Source organism: Stegodyphus dumicola, chromosome 8 (genome assembly GCF_044657685.1).
Source record: "Stegodyphus dumicola isolate Sdum_Otavi_A_Nest chromosome 8, ASM4465768v1".
NCBI lineage: Eukaryota > Metazoa > Arthropoda > Arachnida > Araneae > Eresidae > Stegodyphus > Stegodyphus dumicola.
In genome coordinates this window covers 10,650,645-10,673,366 of record NC_140775.1, presented here as the reverse complement: position 1 = coordinate 10,673,366, position 22,722 = coordinate 10,650,645, and the positions used below count along the sequence as shown (strand labels likewise).

Sequence of the window (22,722 nt, the reverse complement as noted above, 5' to 3'; positions counted from 1 at the left end):
ACAGCGATTATTTTTGATTCGTCTGTCTCTATTCCTTTCTGAGATATCTTGTAACCTAAATATTTTAATTCAGGGGCTGCAAATTTGCACTTTTCGACATTAACTTTTAGACCGGCCTCATTTAATAGAGAAAACACCTGTCTTAAATCCTGTACATGTTGGTCGAGATTATCACTAGTAATAATGATATCGTCTAAATAGATAAATGTGGACTTTCCAAGAACAGGTATTAACACAATGTCCATGCATCGCTGAAATGTTGCCGGGGCCCCTGAAAGGCCAAACGGCATACGCAAAAATGCATAAGTGCCAGACTTGGTTATAAAAGCAGTCTTAGGCACGTCCTCAGGCCTAACCCCTATTTGAAAATAACCAGTCGTTAAGTCTAAAGTCGTCATAAATTTGGTTGATTTTATGTTCCTTAGAATTTCTTCAATGATCGGTAACGGATATACCGGATATTTAGTTATGGAGTTTAATTTACGGTAATCAATAGCGAATCTCCACCTTTTTGGATGCGCCAAAGGATAGTCATTATTTTTCTTACATAAAACCACCGGGCTAGCATAACTACTTGAGATGGGCGTTATGATCTTTTTACGTAGCATATCGGTAATATGCCATTCTATAATTTTTTCCTTATTCTTATCATACCTGTATGGTTTTTGACAAACTGGCATTGAATCTCCGGTGTCAATACTATGGTTAGTAACCTGAGTAAATCCTGGAACATCACTAAATAACGAAGCAAATTCACTTACCACTTGTCGGATTCTTCCTTGCTCGTCATTAGGCAGGTGGTCAAGATTTACCATCGGCGGTTCAGCCTTTTCTGCACGAACTGGTTTCATTGTCAGTTTAAGGGACGCTTCATTAAAATCCAGTGTTGCTTGTGCGTCTGAAAGAAAATCTATTCCTAAGATTATATGTGCTTGCAGATTCTTTACTATAAAAAACATCACCTTTACTTGTTCGTCCTTGATACGGATGTATAGTGGTAATTTACCTATGCACTTACATCTTTCTCCTCGCGCAGCTAACACTGTCGTATTATCCGAATTATATATGCAATATTTACGAAAACACTTCCTAAAAAAATCTTCTGCCACACAGGAACTCTGCGCGCCTGTATCCAGGAGTGCGGTGGCTGGGATATTATTATATTATTCACCAACACTTCAATCTTCGGAAGAGTCAAATTTTTCACCATTACTGTATTTAACTTGTAGGAAGAGGGGTTTTCGTGGCCTTCGGATTTCAGCACCCTCCCGTCAGCAGAAATCCGTTTTAGTTTAAATCCATTTTTGTTTCCATGCTTTCCTTCTTTTTCCACTGGCCTTGAGACTTTTTTCCTGGTTTGCTATTGAACTGTCGACGTTCGCCGGCTGTTTTTGAATGCTCGGGTTTCCTTGCTCACTGATTCGCTTTGCCTCCGTAGCCGTGTGCTTGAGTTTGCTGTAGTCTTGGCGTACCAAATTGGTTTCGCTGCTGAAATTGGTCCGCCGGTCTTCTACTTTCAAACTGGATTGCTAGCTCAAATAACTTTTCCAGTGTAGTCGGATTTCTCAATTCAATAAAGTCTTGCACTTGGGGCAGTAACCTCGGCAAAATCACTTGAATTATTTCAGGATCCGGACGGTTTCCATACAAGAGTTTGAAGACGTGAATTTTTCTTAAAATAAAGCTTGAGAGATTTTCGATTCTTTGCTGATATATACTGAAAAGTTCCGTTTCTAATTTCGCACGATCCCTTACAACAGGGAAGGCTTTTAGTAGGGCAGTCTTGAAATTTTCGTAAGTATAGGTGGGACTTCCTGCTTGACCCAAGAGACTTCTGCCTATACATTTGAACCAGTTAAGCGCTTGGCCCCTCAAAGCGCTGGTAGCTAAGGTAACTTTTTGAAACTCGTGCACGGGGCAGAGCATGAAGTGGTCATCCAATTTTTCCAAAAAACTGGTTACCGGTGAGTTTCCATTAAATGTTGCTTCTGGTTTCATCGAAGCGCGCATGGTCTGGACGATGTAACCAAATCCTTCCAGTGCGGCAGCTGGCATTTCTGGATTCTGAGCCGTTTCTGCAGGCAGCACAGGTTCTTCTTGAAACTCGGCCATGGTTATTCTTCTTCGTTGGGCGCCACTATCAGGATCAATGTTCCTTCTTACCTTCTTCGGGAACATGCAAGGACCTGACTCGGAACAGAGAGCTTACTAAAGCTATGTTCACTAGTTTTGGGAAGTAGACAGGATACACAAGAAGGGTGTACAAAACCCTTTATTTTTCTCTATTTACAATAACTTCCGTACTTCGGAATACAATGACCCACCACTTGGGGTCTAAACGTAAGAATATAAAAAAAATATAACTAAACTCTAATTTAACTTTAAAATAATAAACGTGGAAGATTGGCCTTATATTAACAAGAAGCGTATGTAGTACAGAGAACTGTGAACACTACAATACGTTTAAAATTTATCAAGAGGGTTAAAACCTCTGGCCTGGAAGGCAACAAGCAACTGCGTAACTTCTAAGGTAGGCGGCCTGTTTCGACTCACTGCTTTCTCTCTCTCGCTTGGCAAATAGCTACAACTTACATACTTGGCGTTCGCCAGACAAACTTTGCATAAAAACCTTAACGCTTATAATTCTGGCCGGAAGTAGAAAATAAGAAGTGATAGTAAAGATTTAAAATAAAATAAACGTTAGTAAAACTTAAGATCCTTACAATTCTATTAACAGAAAATGTATGTTATTATTTGTTTCACCTCCCCAAATACGAATCGTATATCCTCACCCCTGTGGCAATTCTAGACCTCTTTTTTATTTAGTTGATACTGTTCACTTATTGAAATGTGTTCGTAACAACTGGGTCAATGAAAAAGGTGAAAAATGTATGTATTTCCCATCATTTAATGATATTAATCAAACCTCTTTGAAAACAGCATCATGGAATGCACTTAAAAAATGCATAAACTTGAATTTAACTCCTTGGTAAAATATGGTTTTAATTTATCATATAAAGCATTAAATCCCTCCAATCTTGAGAAACAAAATGTTAAACTTGTGTTACAAGTTTTCAGTGATTATGTAAAGAATGGCCTTTTAGAAATAGGTAAAGAAAATAATATTGCACATTTCCAAGACACATCTGATTTTATTAAAATATTTGTAATATGGTGGAATATAGTTAACGTTAAATCGCCTAACAAAGGCATGCATTTAAACAATGTATATCAAAACCCGCTAACAAATTCGGAAAATGATGAGAAAAAAATATTTTTACATTATTTTTTAGATTGGTTAGAGCGTTGGGAAAAATTCAATTGTGATACAGGCATCTTGAGTAAAGAAACTCATTCTGCATTAAAATTAAGTACCTATTCATTGCTTGAAGTAACATCATATTGTACTTGTGAACTAAATCTTAATTACATATTGCCTGGCAAATTTCAGACTGATAATTTGGAGTCTCGATTTGGTTTGTATAAGCAATTATCAGGAAGTCAGTATAATATAAGCATTAGACAGCTCTTCAAAACTGAATCAAAATTAATAATCCAGTCTCTGTTAAAATTTCCAAAAATAACAGATGACATTGCGTTAAATAGTTTGACAGATTTTAACAGTTTAGATCTTAATTCTATTACAGATTCAACTTTCAATGTCTCTGTAAGCCTTTCTGATATTGAATTATGTAAGAAATCTGTTCCAGTACTTATTTATGTTGCAGGATATAGTGCTTTTGCTGTGTTAAAGCATTTAAAATGCAATTTTTGCGAAAAAAAATTGTTAAGAGACAAAACAATTGAACATGCATACTTTCATTACTTCAAAAATCTAGATAGGGGTAGACTTTCTTGTCCCAATGACAGTGTTTTAAATATTGTCTTAGTTAATTATATTGTTATTAAAAAAACTGTGTAGTGAATATGAATGCCTTTTCTTAAATTCATCAAATCAGCATAATGTTGCTATTTCAATTACAAGCAATATCATATTAAATGAAGAACTATTTGAAGAAACAAACTGTGAATTGGGACACTCTAACAACAAAATAATAAATATGATCCTTTGGTCTTCAACAAATATGTTGTTAAATAATTACTGTAAAGTGAAAAATGACACACATTTGCAAAATTTAAATGATAAAAGAAATTGCAGTAAAAGAAGAAAATTATCCACATTAACATGATCCATATTTCAGATTATGAAAAATAAAATGCACTAGTGTATTTATTTCTTTTTCTTTTTTTTCCTTTACAACTCATTCATCTCCTTTATGTTATACTTAGATTTGAGCCACTCATTTTCTAAATCAATTAACTTTACAAAATAGGATAAGATGAAATATAATTCTTTATTTTTTATTCAGTGGACAAAAAACAAAACAAAACAATTTAATTTTGTTAAAGTACAATATTATTAATATTTATTTTGAATGTAAAAATTGCAGTGGATTTTTTTATTTTTTTACAAATTGTTCATAATGTAATTTATCCACATACATTATTTTAAATGTAAGACAATATTGAGTATTTTGATTCTACAAACTGAATATTGATTCTATTGTAATGCATATGAATATTGCTATTTCATTTTGAGAATTTAATAGTAAGGAAATTCTTAAACCTAGGAAAAATTCTGTACATTTTCGCCTTTGCTATTTTTTTCCTCAAATATTTATTCAAGTAATTTTTTTGTTCATTTTTATAAATAATATGCATAACCTAAACAACATGAGTGAATTTTATTTATGATTAATTATCTGTGTATATGATTTGTATTTAATCTATTTAAAATAAAAAGGGAATTTTGAATAAAGTCTTTTTTGAATGAAATTTGTTTAATTGTTTATTTCTGTTTAAACCTTCTATGTTTGCTTAAGGTAATTCTCATGTTATTTTTCAATTTTCTTGTTTATGAAATAATCATCAAGTGCAACAAAAATTTATTTGGAAATCATAAAATATAAAAATATTTATTGCAATTGAAATATCACTGCTAATTTATTCTTTGAATAGCATCTTAATGAAACGTATATATAAAAACAAAGTTTAGGGAAATACGGGAGGGAGCACAGTTCTTATCGGGCGATGTTCGTTTTTAGAGGATCGACGACTGTGACGTCATAAAGTAGTGCGGAGGCCTTGAGTCTCGATGGTTACGGTTAAGGCTACTATAAAGGGGAGCTGAATCATCATCCATTTTGAAGATTCTGAGTTGGAATTTGCTTTGAGCTGGTTGCCTTTTTAATCGCGTCCAGATCGGGTTTTTCAACGCATCGTCTGCGCATCCATTTGGATATTTTTGCTTTTCTTTGGAGTAAGCCTTCCGGTATTTCACCGAAGCTGCTGCTCTGGATTTAGGTGAGATATTTTTGCTTTTTGATTCCCTCGCTATGCTTTACCTCGGTGAAATATGAGTGAGTGTCAGCCATCCGCAAATTTAGATAATGAAATCTCAGCCGCCGAACAAGCCTTCGGTAGAATTAATATACACTTAGAGAGAGCTAATCTCCCACCCAATGTTAGCTCTTACACAACCCTAAAAAAGCAAGCTATTGCTGATCTCCTTAAATTCAACTCAGTTGAAAACAAAACTAGCGATGATCTCAAACGTATAGCGGAACTTGAACGCATCATTCAAGATTACGACGCATTCTTAAATCTGGCCGTCATGCATAAAAATCAAACAAACAATTCCATTATGGAAAATAACAACGAAAGCGATGCTATGTTAAAGGCAAAAGCATCTAATAAAACACAAAAAAGCGATGCAAAAAATATAGAGCGTTCGACTATATCTAAGAATAAGAAAAAGAAAATTACTACTGACAGCGACGGGTTTAAAACCCCCCGCATCACGCATAAACGAACGCATTCAAATTCATCGGAAGCTGAACTACCCGTACAGAAAAATAAGTTCAATGACCTACAGGACGATGACCGCATGGAGCAGGAATCGAACTCAGAGTCCGCAGGATTTACTCTCGCCAAAAAAAGCACTGGACATATTCCCCCAATTGTTCTCTCAGATTTTACAGCCAACTGGGATACGTTAAAAGAGGAAATCGAAAATTTAGGAGTAAAAAAAGTCAAAGGCAATCTCACAGGAGATACACTCAACATCAAAGTCTGGGATAAAGATGACTATCGCGCAATCACGGAGTTTCTGGCCAAACGAGGAGTGCAATTCCACACATACAAAATTAATTCCGAAAAACCAATCAAAGTAGTAATTAAGAAACTGCCTAGAAACTCAAACGTGGAAATAATTCACAAAGAACTCACTGAACACGGAATTCCTGTAGAAAAGATACGTCAGCTCGAAAGATTCCGAGAAGGAAAAATTGTTAAACTACCTATATTCTTAGTCGAGGTCAAAAGAAACGAAAAGGGTAAACAAATCTACCAAATAAAGCAACTTCGTGGATTAGACGTCATAGTCCGTGCTTACAAATCCAGACCTGGCCCTGTGCAATGCCACAGGTGCCAGAGATACGGACACACTCGAGATCTATGTCATTACAAACCTAGGTGTCTTAAATGCGCCGAACCGCACGAAACTTACACCTGTAAGAAGAACAAGGACAAACTACCAGCGCTCTGCGTTCTGTGCGGCGATTGCCACCCGAGCAACTCGAAGGAATGTAAATACCATCCGGATAACCTACCCAAAAGAGTCTTCAATAAGAGCAATCAAAACGAGAGAAAGCATGAACAGAAACAATTTCAATTAAATAAAGAAGATTTTCCTTCTCTCCCTGGAGCTACGGAAAACGAAAATACTAAAAATCAACCAAGCTGGACAACTCAAAAGGAAAACAAAAATAAACAAGAAAGCGAAGCTAAAGAAGTTTCATTTTTTGAGTGGATAAAAACACAACTCCTAAAAGCGAAAGAATTCTTTACAGAATTTAAAAAAGCAAAAAACATCATGGGTAAACTCGAGGTCGGAATGGCCGCAATTGAATATTTCACTTCTTTAGACTATGACTTTTAGACCTCATAGCAATATAAACGCGATGATTTCAGCTACCAATAGCTTCTTAAAAATTTCCTATTTCAATGCGAACGGTGTCATAAAACAATATCAAGAAATTAAAGATTACTTGGATAAGTACAACATTGATGTCATGATGATAGGTGAAACTCACCTTAAAGCTTGCGATAAATTTAAAATAAACGGCTACAATATTATAAGGAAAGACAGAACCCGAAGTAGATGGGGTGGTACTGCAATTATCATTAAAAATCACTTGAAGCATACTGAATATGATCTTCCTCACAATAGTCTGCTCGAATTTACTTCAGCTATCATTTATACTGCTTTAAATGAAGCCTACCTATTTATTTCTATTTACAATCCTCCTAATAATCTGATGACTAATAATGACCTGGATATCTTAACCTCCACCAACTTCCCGACTATCATCGCAGGGGACTTGAATGCAAAGCATAATGCTTGGAATTCTAGAGGATCTAATAGCAATGGAAACATTTTACATAACTATTTAATTAGCAACGACCTCAATTTTGCTGCTCCCACTTCTCCAACAAGATTTGGTGCTAACGGAAACGGCGAAGTTTTGGACATTGTACTTCTTAAAAATATTCCTCATACCCCTCTCTTAGAAGTAATAACGGACTTAAATTCTGATCATCTTCCAGTGAACTTCGACTTTTATGGCTTTTATCCCCCGTTAAAGAAACACAGAACTAAGATAAATTGGACCCAATTCTCTGATACTATGAAAGACTATAATTGCAGAAATAATTATAATCATTGCGGTGATATCGAAGATGAAATTTATAAATTCACCACTAAAATGAAAGATTCAATCAATAATGCGACTTATCCCTGCAAAAGCACTAATTTTCTCTCCCTTCCTAAATATATAAAAGATATTATTACAGAGAAGAATAGAAAACATAAGGAATGGCAGCGGTCCGCAGACCCTCGTGCCAAAAGGCACATCAACTTTTTAAACAGGAAAATCAAGCAGGAAATTATGGAATTCAGAAACAAAAAATGGGACTTTCTCCTATCAAACCTGGATCCTCAAGATCAAGCAGTATGGAAAATTGCTAAATCTCTAAGAAATAGCAGACCAAATCAAACTCATGCAATTCATCACATGGGAATCTCCTATCAATCTGAGGACGAGATTGCTAATATAATGGCTAATGAATTAGAGAAAATATTTCAACCTCACCCGCCTGAGAATAACTCCCAAGAAGAAGAAGTTAATTTTACTATTGACAGTATTAACAATTATCCTATAACAAATTTCATTCCCTTTACTTCACCAAAAGAAGTAAGAGAAATTATTCACAAACTCAAGCCAAGGAAAGCCAAAGGCTATGATCAGATTAGCAATGAAGCACTTAAAGCTCTTCCTAGACGTTGTATTACTAACATAGTCAATATTTTTAATGCCTGCATCCGAAATAATTATTTCCCTCAGCAATGGAAACACTCCATAATAGTCAATATCTTAAAACCAAAGAAAGATCCTAAACTCGTCACTTCCTACAGACCTATCAGTCTTTTACCTTCATTAGGAAAAGTATTTGAGAAAATCCTCTTCTCAAGGCTCACTAACCATCTCGAAAGACTCAATTTAATAGATGATCTGCAATTCGGCTTCCGCAGTGGACACTGCACGACTCATCAAATTCTCAATTTGGTGGAATTTGTTTCGCAAGCCTTTACTAAGAAAAACGGGGTGGCTGCATGCTATCTCGATTTCGAAAAGGCCTTTGATAGAGTGTGGCATGCAGGCCTCCTGCATAAATTGAATAATTTTATGCTTCCAAACAGTTTCGTAAAACTCATCAGTTCCTATCTGAAAAACAGGACTTTTCAAGTTCGCTGCGGTGACGCCTTATCTGTCAGAAAAAGAATTCATAGCGGGGTGCCGCAAGGATCCGTTCTTTCCCCCCAGCTCTATAATGTTTATATCAATGATTTCCCGCACCCATTCAACACGAAAATACTCAAATATGCTGACGACACTGTAGTACTGACTGAATCCAGAAGTCCCCAGCTCGCTCTAAGTAATTTACAAATGCATCTCAATATGATCAATCACTGGTGCAAGACTTGGAAAATTAAGCTCAACGCCTCTAAATGTTGTATTGTGCTCTATCGGAGATACAAAACAAGATTAAGAGTTAATACTGATATCTACTTAGATAGAACTCTAATCCCTGTAGCTAATTCCTATAAATATTTAGGTGTTTACATAGATAAATCTCTCAACTTCAAAGATCATATTTCTTATATCTTAAACAAAGCAAATGCAGCCTACATGGCAATTTATCCTATTATCAGCAAAAAATCGAAGCTCAGTCTAAAAATAAAGAAAATGCTTTACATATTTCTAATTCGACCGATCATGCTATATGCAGTGCCGGCATGGGCAATCGCCAATAAAACTGAGCGCAAAAAATTGGATATACTTCAAAATAAAATTCTACGTAGCATTGTGAATGCACCTTGGTACGTGAGAAACTCTATAATTCATAACGACCTGGATATTCCATCTGTGCATAACTTTATACTCATGACAGCTCACAACTTCTTCGAGAAGATGAAGCATAGTCAGTATAACGCAATTAAACAAATGTTGGATTATGATCCAACAATTGAATATACTGTCAAACGCCCAAGGACAATTCATCACAATTCGTTATGGTGGTAACTTGTAAAACTTAATTTTAAAATTTACTTGAACTCTAATTGGACTCTATCCTTTTATTTGTGTTGCATCTTATACTAATGTTAATCAAGAAAATTTTTTATTCAAGATTTTTATGTTACTATTTCATTTTTTAAAATTATTTTGTATGAATTTTTACTTTATCGTATGATTCTACGAACTTTTGAGCTTTTTACGGCCTATCTAACTACTGCATACTTCTGAAGGACTTTGAACTCTTATGCCATTCACAGCTTCAAACTGTCTTCGCGCCATTTTCATGATGTCTCACTATTGCTTATCCTGCACTCTTACTAGCTATATAGAGCTCACCACCTGCATTTGCCATACAACTCACTGAACCTGCCTACATGCTTCAATTTAATGCCATTGCTTACCACTGCACAATTTTTATGATATGATAAACGCCTACTTTCGTAAGTATTAAGATATGCCTGCTCACGCAGCTGAATTTTCTTCGCCCACGGGTGTTGGTACTTCCCTAGTACCATTTATTTGAAAATATCTTTGCCTAGTGCACTTTAATGCGATCTACTGGCAAAAACTCTTTAGTAGTTAATGACCAGAAAAAAGTAAGTCATAAGTCATAAGTATCCATTTTGAAGCTAACTTGTTGGTATTCGCTATTGGATTAGCACTGATTTCTTGACATATTTGTGGATCGATTTCGACCTAATTTTCAGAAAAATGGGTGGTTGTGCTGCACCAAATTGTGCGAATCAGTCTGAAAATAACTTTAGGATGTTTCGTTTCTCTAGAAATGAAGAAAGACGAAGAAAATGGATAGTTAATTCTCGTCGAGATCAATGGATCCCGGGCCCTGGAGCGTATCTTTGTGAGGTAAGTTCAGCTTCGTATTTTTCCATAGAATGTTAGAAAAATTACTCTTCTTGGTACTTTAAAATATTTATTTTCATTTAACTGTCACTTATTGACGATCAACTGATTTTATAAGTACAAAATCAACTGCGGAATGTGTATGTGTTTGTGCAGTAAAATATCGTTGTTTCATGTTGTTTCTTTTGTTATCGTGAAAAGTTTATACCGTTTGTAAAATTTGTATCATACATTTCATGTAAACTTTGTGCTCAGTTAGAAATGTGATGTGCCTTTTTCTTTTCTTTAATTTTACTGTACGATTGGTGATTTAAAGTATGTTTTGATTCTGATGTATTGTCGCCAAATCGGATAGTTGGCGCCAATGTTAAAAACTGGATGGTATGATCCAAATAATAAATGATTTTGTTTTTTCTTTATAGTAAGATAAATATATTCTGTATTTTTAGACATTTTTAAGAAGTTAAATATTAATTTAAATATTATTGTAGTAGTAAATCTTAATGTTGTATTTTTAACTATAGGTACTTTAAATTTATTTTTAGTGTGTGAGCAGGAAATATGTTTTAAGTATTTTTACAAACATGATTACTTTTTAAAAATTTTGTTCTATTTTCATAAAAAAATTTAAATTTATCAGAAAATTACATTCTTAAATTATAATATATGTAACTGTAATTTAATACTAGTGCTTTTGATTTTAATGTTAAATTTCATGCATGCTTTTGTTAAATATGCAGGTACATTTTGAAGAAAATCAATTTGAATGCTCTAGGCAAGATGGGCGTAAAAAACTCAAGCCCAATGCTGTGCCAACTCTTTTCACTGTGCCTAATCCCCCACAGCGTCTAAAAGGCATTGGTTTACCAAAGCACCGTTCAGTTACATCCAATTTTTGTAATGTATGTGTTTTTTATTTTTATGGTTTTTCATAAAAAAATATGTTTTTATTACAAATGGACTAAATTCCTTTATAAAAGAATTAAAATATTGAAATTAAGGCATTATGTGATAAAGCTGTAATTACAGTCCCTAAGATTAGATTAAAAAATTAAAATTTTGCTGTTGTTATATATATAATTAAGTATGTACTTTGTTATTATAATCATATGTTGAAAATTAAGCATAAAACCTCAATTCGATGTAGTTTTTGGATAAAGTTTTTGTAGTTTTTCGAGGACGGTCATACATGGGTCTGGTTTCTTCAAATTTGCTCCTAAAAGAAAGAAACCGGTATCTGATTGCCTTCAAAGTCAAAAGAGTTTAAATCAAAATTTGTATTAAACTAAAGTTGCTTTTTTGCTTAATTTTAAATTCCAGATAAATAGAGAGAAATATGTATGGAGTAAGTAAAAGAAATAATATTGAAATTAATAACTTTAATCTTGAGTAATACAATAATATAGTTATAATACATTGATTTAAATGTATATTTTAATGTCTTATATGTCTTGTCTGAATGTTGTTATTTTTTGTTTAAAGATTTACAAAACTTATTAGGATTATTTATATTATTTATTATTAAAATTACATTAAGTATATTTTATTTATCAGCATTTTCAGGTATCCTTACTTATATGTGTTTCATAATTTTTGCATCTTCAGGGTGGCTTGCTGCACGGTTTACCTTTATCAACTGAAGCGATTTCTGTTGCTGAACCATCTGTTGTAAGTCTTCATTTGAACAGTTATTAAATATTTAGTATTATAAACTTTTCTAAAAAGTATTAACACTGTTTCTAAAATTAAAAAATATATTAACGTAATATTTACTTATGTTTAAGAAGTATGAATGCTATGAACAGTCCAATGTATTTATGCTTTTTTATAAGTTGAGTTACTTTGAAAATGGTAATGATTATTTGTATTTATTTTTATCCGATCAGAGTTTATAATTTCTTTCACTTCCACATATTTCATATATTATAATTTCTTTTAGGTTCATTTGCCACAACCTTCAGCTTCATATTTTGGAGAAATAAATTTTGCTGCCGAAGTATCTGATGTAAATTGCCATTTTGCACTTCTAAAAAATTTTAATAGTTTTTTAACATCTATTCGTAAACTGTACTATGTTTTTTTTAAATGTTTCCATCTTCATAATCATGCACTTTATTTCATTTCACCAGTGGTTGCAAATGTGTACATTACAGTACATCTCAGGTGTGTTTGCAACAACATTTAGCATTGCCTTCTGATTAAATAACAGCTGCTAGTAAAGAATCTATTCTATGTTTTCATTTGAGCAGCTATTAAATGTCATATGTTTTACATATATTAATGAATTTTTATACGATTTCTGAAATATGAAATTGTTTGTCTTATGGTTGCTAAACAGCTGTACTATATCTGGCTGTTGTGCTATGGAATTATTTTTGAATTTTGAGTGTTAACAATTTATTATCTATTTATGAATTATAAAATGTTATGTAAAATAATTATTTCTTAAAATGAATGTAGTTTATATTATCTGTATTTCTAAATTTCTTATATATATATTTCAGGTTTGTTTGCAAGAACAAGCTTCAACTTCATCTTGTGATAAAATGCCATCTATTTGTGAAGGATCTTATGTAAGATAATTAGTGTATTATTAAATTGCTTGCTTATACAAAACGTTTCTATTAACTTTTTTTGGGGGGGGGGTAAAAGGAATGTAATTAATTTCATCAGCATTTACAAATTCTTTGTGTACATTTCAGGTTTGTTTGCAAGAACAGCCTTCAGCCTCATTTTGCAATGAAATACCATCTATTTGTGAAGGCTCTGATGTAAGTTGATAACTAATGTATTATTAAATTACTTCCTTATATGCATTTAAAATGTTCTATAAAGTAATTTTTTGGTAAAAGGAATGTAATTAATTTCATCAATAGTTGCAAATTCTCTATGTAAATTTCAGTTTTGTTTGCAAAAACAACCTTTAGATTCATCTTGCAACCAAGTTATAATTAATTTTAATTAATTTCATCAGCATTTGTGAAGGCTGTGATATAAGTTGATAATTTGTGTTATTAAATTGCTCATGATTATGGAGATAATCGATCCCTTGAAAAGCTGGAAATAAATTTTAAAAATCTATTTTTAAGTGAAATAAATTTTAAATATTAGAAAATAAAACAAAAATAATCTAGAAAATGCTGAAAACAATAGAGTCAAATTTAAAAACCCACCACAGTATAGGAAAAGAGACCTGGAACTTGCATTTTTATTTTGTGGATTTATTATCTGTTTAAGTTTGACATTTAATCCAAAGGGGCTTGGTCCCTGAAGGACTATTGTTTTCGTTTTGTATTGAAACACTATAAACGGCTGCATCACTTTTCAAATTGTTGCCACCAAATATTATCACCCTGTACTATATTTAAAGAAATTATATAGTGAAGAATCTGCATAAATGCATGTATGTTTTTTGCATTCTGATAAAACAACGGTACCTAGAGCCATCAAATTTTGAATGACTTAATTCTACTGTGAATATGGACATCTGGAAGACCGAATTTGAAATTCGGAATTTGTTTTAATATATATTTTATATGTTGTAAAACTTTAACGAATTTTTGATTAACAAACTTGAGGATTTCAAAGCGAGCAATGGCAATGTTGTACAGAAAAGACACTTTTATCTCCAGCGTGTGAGACAATGAATCGGGAATTCTGAAGATATGTTCATTTTAAAATTATCTTGCAATATTGCTGTTGAACTGAATTTTATAGTTTAAGTGTGAAAAACTTGATATTTAATAAATAAAGGTGAAACACAAAATGTTAAAAAAAGGCCCCTTTGGGTGTAATTTAAAATCTGAAACCTTTCAGATCTTTTTTGTTTGTTTGTTGTGTTCCCCCCCCTTCTTTGATGATTATTCATATAGATTTTGTCTTTATTCCAGGATGTTCTTTTAAGGAATTTTATAAAACAGCAGACTGAATTGATCTCGCTTCTGCAATGCCAGAACAAAATATTACTGAAAGAACTTACAGCAACCAAAAAAAATGAAATTAATGTTTTAAAAAAATGGCATAGCACTGAAATTCAACTTCATGACCTTCAAGTACAGCAGGAGGAATTGCTGAAAGGAGTGAAAACATTTCTTTCAGATGAACAAATAGCAATGTTGAAAATTCCTCGTAGAAGCATTGCAAAATGGTCTAACGAGGGAATAATAAAAGGCCTCAAAGTTAGATTTGCCTTGGGCAAGCATGGTTATAATTACTTGCACAGAATAGGTTTTCCGTGCCTTCATACAGCACTTTAAATAAAAGACTTCGAGGTCTTGAAATGAATTTTGGAGTCATCAGTGAGATGATTGAACCTTTGAAAATTAAAGGAGAAAAAATGAATGCTAGTGATAAAGACTGTATTTTATCATTGGATGAAATGGAGATTTCTGGCAATCCTGATTTTGATATTTCAAAACGGAAATTTATTGGTAAATGTACATTAGGAAATCAAAAGGGTGCAGGAAATCACTATTTAGTTATTTTACTAAGAGGTTTGAAGCTGAAATGGAAGCAAGTGGTTGCCCATGAGATAACTGGACAGGTAACAGGATGCCAGCTCAAACAACTTGTTGTCAATGTTATCGAAGCTGTCGATTCTGTTGGATTTAATGTTGTTGGTATTGTTAGCGATATGGCAGCAGTAAATAGAAGCCTGTGGAATTCTTTGGGAATATCTGTTTCTTGAAACCAAAGAAATAATTTCACTACTGAAATTAAGGGCAAAATTATTTATGTATTTGCAGATGTGCCACATCTTTTAAAAAATCTCTGGTCTGCAACTCTTAATCATAGTATAAAACTGCACAGTTATGTTTGCAATAAAGAAAATTTGGTTACTTTGCATGTATCTGCAGGATTTATAAAAGATATCTGGATTACTGAAACAAACCAAAATTGTGGTTTGAGAACTATGCATCATCTCAGCAAAGAAGACCTCTTCCCCTCACATTTTGGTAAAATGAATGTTGCTTCTGCTGTGAGGTTTTTTCCAATTAAAACAGCTGTGGGATTGGAGAAGGCAGTAGCTTTAAAAGAGATAAGCCCTAATGCTCTTACAACAGCATGGTGGATAAGATTTATATGTCAGTGGTTTCAAATGCTATCCTCTAGATGTAGAAAGAACTCAATTTCTGTGACAAATAAAAGCAAAAAAATTGAGTTACTTTTTGAATTTATTAATGTTATACAGCTTATAAAAATTGGTAAAGGGTGGAAACCATTACATACTGGTTTGATTCTTTCTGCTTTATCAGCCATACAGTTAGCAGAGGCATGTTTTCTGAATGATTTTCAGTTTATTTTGACGAGCAGATTGACACAAGATGCTCTAGAAAATGTATTTTCTCAGATATGCAGAAAAGCTGGTTTGAAGCCAAGTGCTTTGCAAGCTGTGAAAGCATTAAAGCTTATCTGTTTATCTCAGTTTATATCTGACATTAAGAACTCCAGTTATGCTACTGATTCAGATATTTACTTATTAAACTATGCGAAAGATGAATTTGAATTTCTGAAGGAGAAAAAAAGCTTTAGAGCCTGTTACCATACCAGAAGTTTCTGATGTATCTCTACAGAATCTCACCCTTAGTGAGGAAAATAACGTCTGTTATATTGCAGGAGCTGCAATAAATTCTGTTTTGAAAAATGCTTGTAATTCATGCTCACAGTTTCTCTTAGTTTGTGAGCAAAATACTCCTTCCATTGATGAAAATAAGCAGTACATAATTAATTTTGCAAATTTAGGTGGGCTTAAATGTCCTTCTCCAGAAATATTTAAATTGTGCCTTCTGTGTGAAAAAATAATTCAAAATTTTCGAGACAAAATAATACATGGAAATGTAACTATGGATGTGGAATTTGTTAATATGATTTGTAAGAAAGCAGGCGAGGTAAATATTCCCTCCTGTTGCAATATCAAAACAAAGATAATAAAATATTATTTGACTGCCCGTGGAATTGATCTCAAGAAGCTTCTTCAAAATAAAAGGCAGCAGCGGCAAAGTTTTGCATCTCCTGCTTTTAAAAGGAAACTAGAATCTAATCAAGAGTTTAAGAAGTTTTTGCTGTTCAGTTCTGTCTGTAAAAAAGTAGAGTAGTTGTCACTGAAAAATTGCTGTTTGTCTCTTCGAATAATAATTAGGCCCACCAACAGCTGAATGGTTAAAGTTACTGAATGCTGGGAGTTCCATCTTCTGTTCTATTTCCGAACAGGCTGGCTGCATGGTTGGTTTTTTTGTGGTTTTTCCTCATGTGTAATGTGAATACAAGCCAGTTCTCTTTAGAAAGTCCTCTACAATAGAAGATCTCATAGTCAGCTAAATCGGATTTACTTTTGTGTGACCTTAAATGAGGCATCAATTGTGAATCTGTTTTGGCATGTTATTAGGAATTTTAAATGAAACATTTATTGCTGTTGTGAAAGAATGATCAACTGATGTTTACCTTACTAATCAATGTCTTATAGTATTGTAATGGCTTGCAGGATTTTTCATAATGGGATGTTGCATATGTTTTACTCTTCTTTTTTACCAAATAAATAGAGTATGTTCCTAATCAGACATTTCTTCTTTTGTACCAGGGTTATATAGTATGATGTGATAATTTGGATTTGTTTATAGAATACATAACAGTATTTTTTGACATTCTAATAGAACCAGTGTATTTTATTTATTTACTTATTGCTTTAAAACAGATTTTGAATCAAGGCTTACTTCCCACCCCCTTTGGGTATGCACATAAAACATGTTTAAGCTATATTTATAATATATCAATGAGATACAGTGGATGGACAAAAATATGGAAACACCTTGTGAAATGCATGTTTGAAAAGAAAGATTGATTTTAATGAAATGTACGTCGCGCTGGCGTTTTTGACTACTGACGCCACCTATACAACTTCGTAAATGTGCTAAACAGTTCAGTTGTTGTCGGAGTACTGTTATGTGAGGTTGTCATTGCACTATGTCAGAGTTAACAGACTTCAAACGTGGGCAAATTGTTGGAGCACGTATGGTAGGTGCTTCCGTAAGCAAGGTAACCGAGGTGTTTAGTGTTTCAAGAGGTACTGTATCGAAGATTTATTCCGCATATTTGAAAAGCGGAAAAACATCATCTGCTAAATCACAGGGCGGACGAAAGTGTGTCCTGAGTGATCGTGACAGACGATCATTAAGGGCAATTGTGACGAAAAATAAGAAGACCACAGCTGCAAAAGTTACTGCTGAAATGAATGTTGTGTTACCAAACCCTGTGAGTACCAAAACAATGAGAAGGGAGCTTCATAAACAGGGAATTGCTGGCCGTGCTGCAATTGAGAAGCCACTCATCAGTGACGCTAATGCCCGTAACAGGAAAAGGTGGTGTTTAAGTCATAAAGCCTGGACTATAGAGCAGTGGAAGCGAGTAATATGGTCTGACGAGTCTTCTTTCACATTGTTTCCCACTTCTAGCCGAGTTTGCGTCTGGAGAACGCCATCTCAAGCCTGTAATACAGACTGTTTGTTGCCAAGAGTGAAACATGGCGGGGGTTCTGTTCTGGTTTGGGCAGCCATATCATGGTTCTCTGCTAGCCCCAAATGAACTGTGTCAGGGCACATGACTGCCAAGACTTATGTGAACATTTTGGCCGATCAAGTTCATCCCATGGTACAAACTTTGTTCCCCGATGGTGATGGTGTCTTCCAAGACGACAAAGCCCCTGTTCACACAGCTCACATTGTCCAGGACTGGTTTTCTGAGCACGAGGATGAGTTGTCCCATCTCCCCTGGCCACCACAGTCACCAGACCTGAATATTATCGAACCTTTGTGGTCTTAGGTTAGCTCCTTTAATGGAAAAAGAACAAAATAAAAATGATATACCTTGAAAACAAGAATACTATGTGAATAGTGTTGGCTAAAATTTATTCAGATGGTTTTTTGCATTTATTCAAACATCTCCGCATATAAATTAGAATTAATTATATTATATTAGTTTTAAAAGTAAAACTAATATAATATCATTCTATATAAAGCTGTTTGATGTATAATGGAAAAAATTCAATTACTGCAGTATGTTTTAATAAAATTTGAATATAATAGACTAATTGCACTACATTAGACCAAAAAGCAAAACATTTTTATTTATTTATCTTTATTTTCACTATATGTGTTTGTCATATGTTTGTTACTAGAGGACTTATTTTATAGATTTGAAGCTAAATAATATTTTTATGTTTTTACTTATGCAAATTAATTAATAAAAAGAACTGTGATTTAAGTATTGTCTTTGCTGTGAAAGAGATTGAATCTTATTATGTTATGGAATTATCATTTAAATATTCAGATACGTGTAATATTAAGAGCATATGTATGTAAGTATAATTTTTCCAAGTATAATAAAAAGTAACCATCAACAACAAATAAACTTATAAGTAAATAGTATTTGTAAATTCTGTATGTAAAGGTATTATTTTTATTTTTATTTATTTGTGTGTGTATTATTTTAATATTGTTTATAGCTAAATAAACAAAAAAAAAAAAATTTAATGGAATTTTTTACTCTATTAAATCTATGAATCCCACAGTCATCTGAGCATTGAAGTAATTTTTATAGCATTCTGCACTTCATTCTAAAAGCATTATAATTTAAAGGTGTATATCTTGAATCAGTATTTAAAATCATAAAGTGTTTAGCAGCTTTTTCTGGAAACACACACAAAATAACATTTTTAACAAATTTGCTACAGTAATAGACGTTTGATTCCATGTGAGCAAAATTCAAATAACATATTAAAAATAAAAAACAAAAATTAAAGATTAAACCTTATCCTAAATTAATGGAGGTTGAGGGATTTCCCTCAACCATATTAAGAATGTGGTTGAGGGAAAGCTCTTGTCAAAAAATACATTTTGAGATAAATAACATTATGCGTGTATTTAAAAGAAAAAATTGAAAATTCAATAAAGGAATTCAAAAAGAAAGCATTTTTAACTAAAAATACAAATTTGAAATATGATATGTGAAAATGTTTTAGAAACTTTTAAAATAACTTGAATCATACGAGAAATTTGGCAATTTAAAAAAAAAAAAAATACGAGAAAGAATCTGTACTGCAGACAAAAGAAGGGGAAAAGCCACACATCTTTACAGGAGTGCAGAAAAAAGCTGAAATTCGGATTCTCTAGAATGTTAAATTTTAGCGGACAGCGCTAAAGAGCCAAAGTTGCCGCTCCACACCTAAATTGCAACCCTAAAGCTTAGATTCAAAATGGCTGACGAGTCAGCCTGTATCTCTAGTAGCTCTAGTTACGGTACAGTTGTCTGACGAGAAGTCTGAGTGAGTAATGACGTCGCTTTGCTGCTCCGATTAAGAACTGGATTTTACACGTGGCGCCATCTCATGAATAGAAGTTGAAGTATCTGTCGGAACGCCACAGTACTCCCCCCCAAGTACCATCGGTTCGTTATAAGTACTTTGGGTTAAATTTAACCTTTCTTCCAGATCTGGTAGTTTTATGTTGCTCTTTAACAGGATGTAAGCTTTCTTCCGGGAGTGATGTTGATGAGGAAGTTGTTGGATCTTGCATTAGAAATGCTGGTTTGAGACAATCGATTCCAATCACTGATTGTTTGCCATTGCAGATGATGGTGAAATGTTTCGTTGCATCGTTGCGCACGAATACGTGCGAAGATGCCTCAAGCGCATAGCTTGGCTGGTTATGCGAAGATGCTGGGGTTGGCGAGATATTGCTCATGGTCTCACGTAAACGTTGAAGGAATGTTGAAGGGTCGATAACTGGAGTAGATTCTGGGTGAAAGAATTCACCTGGCAGACGGAGGGTTGCACCATATAACAGTTCAGCACAAGTGCTACCAATGTCTTCTTTGAATGCTGTGCGAAGACCAAGCAAGACTAGGGGTAAGGCTTCTGTCCAGTGTGTGCTACTGTATCACTTCAGACCTTGTTTGAGAGATCGGTGAAAGCGTTCCACCATCCCATTTCCAGATGGATGGTATGGTGTTGTGCGAATATGGATAATGCCAAGAAGAGAGGTGAGGGATGCGAACAAGTGACATTGAAATTGTCGGCCTTGGTCAGTAGTGATGGTGGTAGGCATGCCAAATCTTGAAAGCCACTGGGAGATGAATGCTCGAGCTACAGTTTCAGCGGATATATTTTCAATAGGAATGGCTTCAGGCCATCTTGTGTACCGATCAATACAAGTGAGGAGGTAAGTGTAACCATTTGAAGGAGGTAATGGGTCAACCAAGTCTAAGTGCACATGATCAAAGCATCTAGCTGGAAGGTTAAATTGTTGAATGGGGCTGTGAGTGTGACGGGATACTTTACGCCGTTGACATCTAATACATGAACGAGTCCATTCTGTGATGTCTTGATTCATTGCTGGCCAGACAAATCTGTCTGCGATCAGCTTTTTGGTGGCACGGATTCCAGGATGTGCCAAATTGTGCAATTAAACACTTCACGTCTACAATTGACAGGAATATAGGGACGTATTCTATTGTTCTCTATGTCACAGTAAATTTTAAGCGTTGGTGCAGCGGTTGTAACTGAAGGGAGGTTTGTGGATTTGAGATTAGGTTCTTGAGTTCCTCATCATGTAATTGAGCTTTTGCAATTTCAGAGAAATCTGGGGTAGTGAGGTTGATATTGTTTACCCGAGACAAGGCATCAGCGACACAATTATCAGTACCAGAGACATATCTGATATCTGGCGATGAAATTGTCTAAACTGGGCTATCTAAACTGGGCGATGAAATCCAGATGTCGAAGCTGACGAGGAGAACATGAGTCAGAGTTTTTTCTAAAAGCGAAGGTTAATGGTCGATGATCGGTGAAAATGATGAAGTCGTGTCCTTCCAAGTTGTGCCGGAAGTATTTAACAGCACAGTACACAGCAAGTAGCTCCCTGTCATATGTGCTGTATTTCCTTTCTGCAGTAGTAAGTTTTCTGGAGAAGAATGCCATTGGGGAAAGTCCTTTAATGGTATGGGCTTGAAGCACTGCTCCTATGGCCGTGTCAGATGCATCTACCATTATAGAGAGCTGATCACTAGGTGAGTGATAAGAAAGTGTGGCTGCATTTGCCAGATCGTGTTTGCATTGCACGAATGCTGCAGATGCAGATTCAGTCCAAAGGACAGCTCGTTGATCGTTTTTTTTTTTTTTTTTTTGCTATTCTTCAGAAACTCATGTAGGCAGGCTTGTGTTTTTGCGGCATTTGGCAGAAAGCATCGGAAGAAATTTAACATTGCTAGAAAACGCTTCAGTTCAGAGATGGTTTTGGGCTGAGGTAGGTCGTTAATTGCTTTGACTCTTTTCGGTAAAGGTTTGACTCCATTCTGGGTGATAAGACATCCAAGAAAGGAAACTGAGGGTTGACCAAGTACACATTTGGATGGATTTAGTTTTAATCCATGATCTTTAAGGCGAGTGAAAATCTGACGCAGATGTTGAAAATGTTCTTCCGCATCTATAGATGCAACCAGGATATCATCAAAATATGGAATGCAGAAATCGAGGCCAGACAGTACTTGGTGTATGAAACGCTGAAATGTTTGGCCAGCATTGCGAAGGCCAAATGGCATATATAAGTACTCAAAGAGACCAAATGGTGTAGTAACTGCGGTCTTGGGCACATCTTCAGCATGCACTGGGATCTGATGATATGCTCTGGCAAGATCGAGGGTAGAAAATATGTTTGTTCCATGAAAAAGATGGGTACAGTCTTGGATATGTGGGACTGGATATCTGTCAGGGACTGTGACGGCATTAAGTCGACGATAATCTCCACAAGGCCGCCAGTCACCATTAGACTTTTTAACCATGTGAAGTGGACTGGCCCATGGACTTTTAGATGGGCGAATGGTTCCCTGTGCTAGCATGAATTCAAATTCTTTGCGAGCAGCTTTTAGCATCTCTGGAGAAAGACGACGAGGCTTGGAAAATACAGGTGGGCCATGTGTTTCAATGTGATGATACACTTGTGGCTGATGAGTATGCTGCCCTGATTTGGATGGGTTTAAAATGTCAGGGAATTCTGCTAATAACCGATGAAACCGTGTGCTGCCCGATACAACACTTATGTTGGTAGGTACGTTCGATATGTGAGAAGCTTGGCCCTGTGATGTCAGCTGAGTTGTAGCATCAATTAAGCAATTA

General features: G+C 34.5%; 1 protein-coding gene across 1 annotated transcript in view; it reads left to right on the top strand.

Annotated features, from left to right (window-relative positions):
• The first annotated feature begins 9,899 nt into the window (after window positions 1-9,899).
• The window catches only part of LOC118179421 (uncharacterized), a 37,145-nt gene continuing 24,322 nt past the window's right edge, over window positions 9,900-22,722 (top strand). Inside the window, exons 1-5 of the mRNA XM_085822961.1 lie at window positions 9,900-10,562; window positions 11,300-11,461; window positions 12,165-12,227; window positions 12,499-12,564; window positions 13,064-13,132. Coding sequence (XP_085679087.1) covers window positions 10,410-10,562; window positions 11,300-11,461; window positions 12,165-12,227; window positions 12,499-12,564; window positions 13,064-13,132 — 513 coding nt within the window. The 5' untranslated portion in view covers window positions 9,900-10,409. The remainder of the gene's footprint in view (window positions 10,563-11,299; window positions 11,462-12,164; window positions 12,228-12,498; window positions 12,565-13,063; window positions 13,133-22,722) is intronic.